We start from the raw sequence: 9,685 nt of genomic DNA on the forward strand, positions 1-9,685 counted from the left end.
ATACAACTTTGTGACCCGTGACCCGAAAGACTGGAAAGAAGACAGACGCATGACCTGCCAGAATCGGTGAAGTGACCCGGGCAGATTCATGACCCGGAGTGTCCCAGATAGACTGATGACTTGCTCTGAATCAGACAGAGACATGACCCCGTGAGAGCCGGAGACAAAACATCGTCATACATATGAGAAGTATTTTTCTACCTAATATGAGGCTATATTTTCTTTTTTCTCATTACCTTTTCACTAAATGAAATTCACTTTCTTCCTGGTTGTTTGCGTTTGTGTGTGTTAAGCATCGCACTAAAATGTAACTACAAGTTTGATCAGAGCAAGAAAGGCGTCAGAACTATAGAGAAATAGTTATATTTCCTCTTATATGGGATTGTCCTATTACAATCTACCTGCAAAACTTATCGTTTAGAATATAAAAGATAGTGGATAAGGTGGCTCTGTGGTAAAGTATTCACTTCTGGTGCGAAAGGAGCCTGGTTCGAGCCCAGACCATGTGAATTTATGGCGGAGAATACAGTGTCCATGGGTTTACTCAGCGCGCTCCTATACTCTCATCCCAGCACTTTTCATAATTATTCACTTTCTTCATTCAGTCGTTCCTTTTAGTCCAAAGTTCATAACTATGGTATGTAAAGCTAGAAAATTTTCATTTATTTTCTTTCTACCTTAAGAACTCTGAATTCATAGCTTCGTCAGACAATAAGAAAAGTTGATAGTAACAACACTTTTCGTGTGTTCGTATCCTTGATCTATTCCGCTATGCTATAATATATATTCTTGTGCATCAATAATTTTGTCAACATTTTTTAAATTGGAAAATTGTCATTTTTAAAAACAGAAATTGTAAAATTTATTATACCTACATGGAGTGTATCGAGTTCTGATATTTTACTAACTTAATATTTTGTATATGACATAGATTTAATACGTGAGGAGGGTAGTGAAATTCATTTCGCATTAGGGCTAATTTAAAAAGACGCCGTTTTCATCTTTATTTTAATGCGTAGTACATATATGATTGAATTTATGCTTTATTTACAAAAATTTCTAAAATAATTTGCAGCATAAGTCACTTTCACTTTTATCAATTATTTCCCTATTTATATTTGCGTGATATACTCTGCGCCCTAAATATACTATCTGAAGTCTAGAGAGAGATTACATTCCTTACACTCAATAGAACAGAATGAATTAGAAACAACCGTTTGGCCTGCTGTAAAGGTACCATCCCACATCTACTTGCATCTGGGGAAAAACAACTTGAGCGGAATTTTAGCCACTACTAAGTCTCCTAGACTTGACGAGATGACAAACGTTACATTATGTAATAAGTTGACATTCAACAAGAACAGACTTCGAAAACAACTTGACTCGACGCGGGGGGTCCGTAGAAAGATTGGGACATCTTTCTAATATTCTCTGTATAGTAATTAAAACTACATACAAATTTGCTTCGGAGCTGCTTCGCGGCTAAGCATTTAGCGTACCCGTCTTTGGCGTGGGAGACGCAGGTTCGATTCCCGGCGGGAGCTTTTGTGGTTCGGATTCCACGTTAATCAGTATCTCATATAGCATCGCCGCTGAAAGGGACGTTAAACTTAAAAGCAACTCAAGGATTTGCTTAGTTTTGGATATATTACGTAATCTTGAAAGCAAAATTAATTTCTATAGCAAATTCATGTTTTAATTAAATTCTCAAACACAGGTTATCACCACTCACAGTTCCCGAGGATCAATTAACCTTGAGTGAGGGTTCACCCCCTTGACCCCGTCTGGCAACGGTCTGATGCTCCTCCAAAATATAAATCCGGAACAACCCGGAACCTCCTGAACGATATCCTTGCCTCCTAGTCTTCACGACCACCGAGGTCGGTAATAATAATAATAATAATAATAATAATAATAATAATAATAATAATAATAATAATAATAATAATAATACTCAATAGTAGTAATAGTAATATTATCATTCATAATAATTATATTGTCTATGTAGGACACTTGAAGAGAGTGTTTGAAACTCCACTCAGGGTATGGTTCGATTTCACTTGTTTCGAGTCGAGCTGGAGGAAATTTTTCGAGCCGAGTTCTCGAGTCGAGCTCAAAGATGTATCTTTCGAGTCGAGTCAAGTTTCAAAGAAAACTCGCTCGAACTCGCTCGTGCCCAACCCTACCTCAGACCCAGATGACCCGGGCAAAAGTCATGACCCAAGTGAGCTGGTGACCAATGGCCCATTCTTCATTGTTGATACCATTCGAATGTGTGGCTCAAGTAATATTTTCCATTATGTACTTATGCATTTTCGGTATTCATTGAGAATTTAAAGATAATCTGGAAGTGTTTACATTTTAAAAAGTAGTGAACTTCTGTCTGAAAAGTCAGAAGTAATAACGTTGAGGTTTGATACACAGACCACATATCGCCCGGCGAAAATGCATCTTGCCACCTCAGTCCTTCGTAACCTGTAACATAAGTGTATTTCAGGGTGGGTTATGTTGTGTTAGCCAACTCGAATTGGAAAGTACGGATTTTTAAAAGGTAATGGATACTCCATTTGCACAATTGTATAATTTGAATTATCCATTATATTTGAATACTAGAGTTCTAAAGAATATCCAGCTCTTTATTCAGTTTCTTCTTTCAGGATTATTTATAATTTTTTAAGAGGTTTAGATACAGGAAACGCTATTAATTGAATATACGAAGAAGTTTTGCAAAGAATTATAGACGTTCATTTAGCGAGATTGTGGGGAAAATACTTGATGAATATGGCTTATCTATTCTCAAAACAAACTTAATCTCAAGCTCGTCTTACTTATGAACAAAAGAACAATACTATGGTTTATTAAATTTGATAAGACTAACTTTGACGTTCTATTCAAAAGATTAGAATACTCAAGAAATACATGAAGAGTCATACAACATACCTGGAATTTACTATTGGAAAATTGAATCAATAGTAAGTATTATATATATTTGCTGTTAATTAATGGAATAAGCTTTTAATAGAATTCGTTATTTTGTGTATACAGTATTGTCAAGGTTATTTGACTGATTGGTATAAAATTTGTTACAAATTTTCAATAGCTAATACTGCATGAGATACATTATGCATGAGATATATGTACTATTTATAAGGAGGATCTTATTGAAGGCAATTGCTTCCTTCGAGATTGGAACGTTGATCCCTCACAGTGCTTACGTACTTGGACACAAGTGATCTTCAGCTAACATCTTTTAATTTTTATTTTTTTTATATTTTTTTTTCTAAAGTCAATTTTATGGTTTTAGAAATTTACGTGTTCAATGTTGCAGAAACAAATATCTCAGTTGATCCTATCCCTTGCTTATAAAACTTAGTCGTGGTTATTCTTATTGTCCAGCGTTTATCCTTAATTTTTTTTTCTCAGCGTATCCAAAGGGCTTTTCCCTACCGACCTAAGGAGCACGTTAGCTTATTTCCTTGTATATATTCCTTACTAATCATTTGTATCTCTTCTATCTTAGACGCTTACATCTATTACGATGCACCCTGGTTCAGTGGTAGAGCGCTTACCTGTGGTCCATGAGGTCTCTGGTTCGATCCCCGATCAGGTTTCCTCAGGGTATTCCCGTTTCCTGCCACTTTTCCATAATCATTCACTTGCTTGAATTATCGTCTCCCTAAGACAAAAGGGCACAATCTTGGAACCTTAAACTGTAAGATTTAAATTAATTGGCCTATATCTATTAGACCTCTACTCGTTATACGTATATGCAATTATGCATAAATACTCAGGAACTCCACGTTACATGTAACATATTCAATGTGTTTGACACTATAATTGTGCTTCAAATATTAATTCAGCCTATGGGAAGGAATATTACCTCACTTTTGCAAGAAATCTCTGACGTTGAGAGAGCTATAACAATGAAAGTTTTTTTTTGTTGATTGATTTAAAATAAAAAAAAAAACTAGATTAACGTTTAATGAATATCTTATACTGGTGGAAAGACAAGACAGGTAGAAATGGGATAACCTTTAGAAAACCCACGCACACCGTGTTTCTTCACTACAGTAAAACGACGTTTAAGTTGGAAGATGTGTTTTCAGCATATTCGCTCCCAGTCATTGGTATTTTTAGGCTTTCGAGACAGAGGTTCTCAACCACCTTAATACGTTCAATTTGTCTTATAATGCTGTGCAAATAGAGGATATATTCTGCACATTCTGAATGAAAACTGTGATCAGGGCTTTCTACACATTCCAAATGGTAATCTTGTATTACATACACTCACCGGACAAAAAATTAGTCACCCCTCAAGAATTCGTGAACAGCAGTAACTAATAGCGTGTAACACCACATCTGGCTTTGATAACCGCCTGGATTAGGTTTGGAAGCGAGTCTACAAGGTTTTGGAGGTATGTCACATCCAGTTGAAGCCACTCGTTCAGGATTTGATCGCGCAAATCCGCCAAACTGCGTGGATGCCGATTTCGGCGTTTTACCCGCTGTTCCAACATGTCCCACAGATTCTCGATGGGGTCCAAGTCTGGTGACTTTGCAGGCCAATCTAGATGGAAGAGGGTTCGGGGGTGTTCGTCATACCACGCACATATTGTTCCAGCCCTATGAACTTTGCTGTTGTCGTCTCGAAAAATAGGAGTCTCCACAGCATACTCATCATAAAAATGTTGACTGAAAGGCAACATTTGCTCATCCAGAATGTTCAAATACACATGCTGGTTCATTGTAGTGGTGATCTCAGTAAGTGAGCCCAATTCATGATAAGAAAAACACCCCCAAAACATCACAGACCCACGTCCGGCTTGAACATCCCCTTGCACTCATTCAGGATGAAATGCTTCATGTGGCCTTCGGTGCACTCGACGACGTGCGTCATTGGAATACAAGCAAAAACGTGACTCGTCACACCACATTACCTTCCGCCAGTCAGCTACTGTCCACGTTTGGTGATTTCTGGCCCATTGAAGACGCGCAGCTTTATGTGCCTGTGTGAGTAATGACCCCTTGCGAGGTGCCCGACTCCAAATGTTCAATGCATGCAGTTCCCGTCGTAATGTTCTTTCACTAACAGGTTGGGATGGACCTGCATTCACTGTCTGCAGCAATTCCTGTCGGGTTTGGAACCTATTTTCATTCACAAGCCGAGAAACGCGTCTCCGGTCCCTTTCAGTCATGATCTTCTTCCGACCACAATTCTGACGCCGTGTTTCGTGGCCACGTGTATGACACCACTGCTTGTACACGCGTTGAACAGTTGGCTGCGAAACACCAACAAATCCAGCAACTTCCCTCACCGTATGGCCATGGGCATGGCCAAACACGATTGCCCCTTTTTGCCACTCTGTTACATCGTTACTTTTACCCATTTTGACGGACACTGCCCACTTGCAACACACTTGTCTCACTGACTGAAGCTGCATTATGGTTCCGTAGAGGCAGTGCGCGCTCAGTTGTGCACGTGACTCGACTGCTGCGCCATCTGTACAGGCTTTACGATTCAACTCTCCTTTTGCACAAGGGTGACTAATTTTTTGTCGAGTGAGTGTATTAGACCTAATAACTCTTTACTCAACAGAGCTCCTTCGTGGCTAAGCGGTTATCGTACGCGCCTTTGGCGTGGGAGACCCGGGTTTGATTCTCGGGGGGAACTCATGTGGTTCGGATTCCACGTTAATCAGTAGGTCCACGTCTCATATAGCCTAGCTGCTGAAAGGGACGCTAAACTAAAATCAACTCAACTCTTTACTCAACAGAAAGGAATGCATTAAAGATGCTATTTATTAACTCTCGTGCATGCGAGGGGTTCTTGGTTCGATCCCCGGCCAAGTAAGTTTTTGGTGGATAGCATCGTGTCCAAGGGATTTCTCGGAGTGCTCCCGTTTTCTTCCACATTATCATTCCACCAATTCTTCCATCATCATTCACTTCCTTAACCATCCGCTTTCCTTAGCCTCATAGGCATAAACGATGGTTGTTAAACTGAAAAAATGTCGTTTTAAAAAGAGTTCTGGTGCTAAAAAATGGAATAGAGAAGAAAAGAGAGGAAACAAAAGAAAAAAATGAAAGGGAAATAAACTTTACATATCAAAAACGAACGTACAACTTTATAATAACTAATGGTAAAAAATATTTGTGTATCTTCGCCAGGAGACTTGTTCATGCATTTTACCGAGAAGTCCCATGATCAGTTTGCGCTGAAAAGGCCAAAGGGGTGCCTCTGAGACTCCCTGCTGCATATACAAGCTACCTCAACCCACCGCGACTATTTTTATTTTCCATTATAAATAGAAAAAGGCTAGTTACTACTTTGCTATGAAATAATTTGTCAATTGTAATAAAAAAAAGAACAGTATCAAGTAATTAGAAAAGTTCATATTTCAGTAACAGCCTCATAGGCACCCATTGGGCTTTCTCGGGTCAAATCTCCCTAACTCAAAACTCCAGTAGCCTTTCGGGTTTCCTTCAAGAAGTTAATAAAGTGTCTACAGTAAATTAAAATTATTCAGCATAGGTACGGCAGGGACAACAAACTTATATGTATACACCTATTCACTATCTTTTCTATTCCTGACGTTCTAACTGGTTAATTCTTATTGTTGAAGGCAAGGCTTAAGATTGGTTAACTCCTCCTCTCTCCTCCCATTTCTATTCGTACATGGTTGGTAAATTCTTTGTACGGAAAGTTGGAAAACTGTTCATAATACTGGATGACCTTCGTACCTTCTACTTTATAATGACGTTTCTTAAATGGGTGCATAATCTTGACTTCCGGTTATTTTCATTAGAACAAAGGAAGACGCAATTCGATGTGAAAGTGCTACGGGTATAGACTCTAGAAAGTGGATAGACTCTTCTAAAGCACTCGGCTCTAAACAAGGGTTTGTGAATTCTCGGTTTCCACCGAGCTCGGGTCTTCAGTCTAGGAAACATCTTACTCATTCCCAATACATCTAAATTAGTCATCTATAGAAAAATTACACCATTTATTCTACTCCGTTTACTCCGTAATATTTCTTGTTGATTTCTTTTCAAATACTTTTAATTTGTTTGTTCTAAAACTTGTATGACAAAGTATCTGGTCATAGCTGAAATATAACCTAACATTTATACATCTAGGCACGGTGGCTCAGTGGTGTGTTGGGTCCTTATCTCTGGTGCGTTGGGTCCTTGATTCGATTCCCGGCCAAGTTTGCGGTGGCCAGCATCTTGTCCATGGGTTTTCTCGGGCTACTTACATTTTCTCCTATCTTCTCATTCTACCAATTCTTCCATCATCATTCGTTTGTCTTAATTATCGTCTCCCTCATAGGAACGAATAAACTAAGAACGCTACAGTATCACAAACATTAAAATTTAGGTGGTTTCCACAGTAGCCATAAACAAATGCAACAATTCAAATTCAAAGTACTTTAGTGGCTAATGTTATGATCATAATATAGCAGATTTGGAATGAATAGCCTACGACCAAAGCTACAAACAATTGAAAATTTGACTTTTTCAAAAGCCTTTATTTAACAAAAATGCTTACAAGTAACATACAGAACAAGGCACGATCAGATCCCACTCAAACTTTGCCCAGAGAACATATAATAGGAAAGAAGAAAAAATGCCAAATTAGAGCTGCCCCCATCCAGAAACACCGGAGATATGCTCCGCAACATAACGCACCACGCGACAATATGATAGAAGGTAAACGTCGCAAGATACCCGTTTATGTCGGAAAGGGAAAGGATGGGCAGCACCAGGATACCAAGATATTTGATATGCTATAACACTGACTTGGCGGCCATCTTGAAAGCCTCCATCTTGGATATAGCGTAAGGTATTGAAATGAGAAGCGGGGTGTATGATATATCAATGTAAGGTAAAATGCAATAGGAAAACCAATGATGTAACCGCGAAAAACATATGTATGATGGTATGGACGGGACGAAGTGTAGAAGACTCGGGCAAGACAAACGTGAATTCGAAGGACAGAATAATAGGGCAAGACTCCTCGATTAATGGTACGCGACAAGTAACTGCAACAGTGTCTGTGCATGGAAGTGCATCCGCCTTGACAGATTATGCCTTCCGAGGATATTGGGATTCCGTTTGGAACAGTGAAAACCACAATTGCAACCACAATTGCACAAAACCACATAATCTACAAAGGACTACCTCTAATGGAACAGCAATTCGGCACCTCACTCCGGAGTGTAGGATATATCATCTTGGATTGGTGATGAAAAGCACAACCTACCTGTGATTGAAGCCCACTCTTGGACACCGTTTTGTACATTTCTTGTTCAATTTTCTTGTTATGTGTGAACAAGAGACATTTCGGCCCGCGTTTGTTTAAACAACACTATCTGAAACAAAGTGCGTACGGATGGGAAAGGCCAGCCCTGTTCTAGCTTACGTTTCTTTACGAATGTATCTTTTCCTTTGCACGGTTTGCTACACTGTTTCACGACGGTCCCAAACAGTCACAATATCAGAGAAAGGCACCAATATCCTCGGAAGGCATAATCAGTCAAGGCGGATGCACTTCCATGCACAGACACTGTTCCAGTTACTTGTCGCGTACCATTTATCATGGGGTCTTGCCCTATTATTCTGCCCTTCGAATGCACGTTAGTTTTGCCCGAGTCTTCTACACTTCATCCCGTCCATACCATTACACATATGTTTTTCGCGGTTACATCATTGGTTTTCCTCGCGGTGGCTCAGTGGTAGAGCGTTCACCTCTGGTGCTTGGGGTCCTGGGTTCGGTCCCAGCCTCCGCTAAGTGAACTTTGTGGTGGACAAACACCGTGTACGTGGGTTTCTCGGGGTTCTCCCGTTTCCTCCCCCTTTCTTCATTCCACCATTTCATTCATTACTCATCATCACCGTCTCCTTTAGTCTAACCGGGATAATCGTGGGACGTAAAACTCAAAGATTTAATTTTTTTTCATTGGTTTTCCTTTTGCATTTTACCTTACATTGATATATCATACACCCCGCTTCTCATTTCAATACCTTACGCTATATCCAAGATGGCGGCTTTCAAGATGTGTTATAGCATATCAAATACCTTGATATCCTGGTGCTGCCCATCCTTTCCGTTTCCAACATAAACTGGTATCTTGTGATGTTTACCTTATATCATATTGTTGCGTGGTGCGTTATGTTGCGGAGCATATCTCCGGTGTTTCTGGATGGGGACAACTCCAATTTGGCATTTTTTCTTCTTTTCTATTATGTGTTCTCTGGGCGAAGTTTGAGTCGGATCTGATCGTGCCTTGTTCTGTACATTGCTTTTTTGATAAGTACCTCATCTAATTGATAGGTGGTCTACAATAGACGCGAAGATCACAATGCCGTTTAGAGCAGCTTGATATCTCAAACCGTTCTGGAGATTGGTAAGAACTGTTAAAGTTCTTAACGCTGCTGAAAATTGTGTAATTCCGAAAACTTGTTCTATCATCTATTCCAGGCAACCTGATAGGAAACTCCCCTCCCTCCCACCACTCTACAGTACAGAGGGGAAAACAAGCCGTTGACCTTCACAGGGAGGGAAGCTTTTGTAATAAACAAAATCTTGTACACTATAAATTCGTACGTCAATTCGCTCGCACCTGATGTTGAGAAAGCACTGCTGTTTCTTTTACCTGTCAACCCCGAATAACAAACAATTACT

General features: G+C 39.6%; 1 protein-coding gene across 1 annotated transcript; it reads right to left on the reverse strand.

Moving 5' to 3' along the window:
- Nucleotides 1-4,841: 4,841 nt before the first annotated feature.
- Nucleotides 4,842-5,441, reverse strand: LOC145674007 (uncharacterized). Its single transcript, XM_081743833.1, has one exon. The coding sequence runs from the start codon at nucleotides 5,439-5,441 to the stop codon at nucleotides 4,842-4,844; it is 600 nt and encodes a 199-aa protein (XP_081599959.1).
- Nucleotides 5,442-9,685: the final 4,244 nt, after the last annotated feature.

The sequence above is a fragment of the Thermobia domestica genome, chromosome 17 (genome assembly GCF_964235325.1).
Source record: "Thermobia domestica chromosome 17, izTheDome1.hap1.1, whole genome shotgun sequence".
Lineage (NCBI taxonomy): Eukaryota > Metazoa > Arthropoda > Insecta > Zygentoma > Lepismatidae > Thermobia > Thermobia domestica.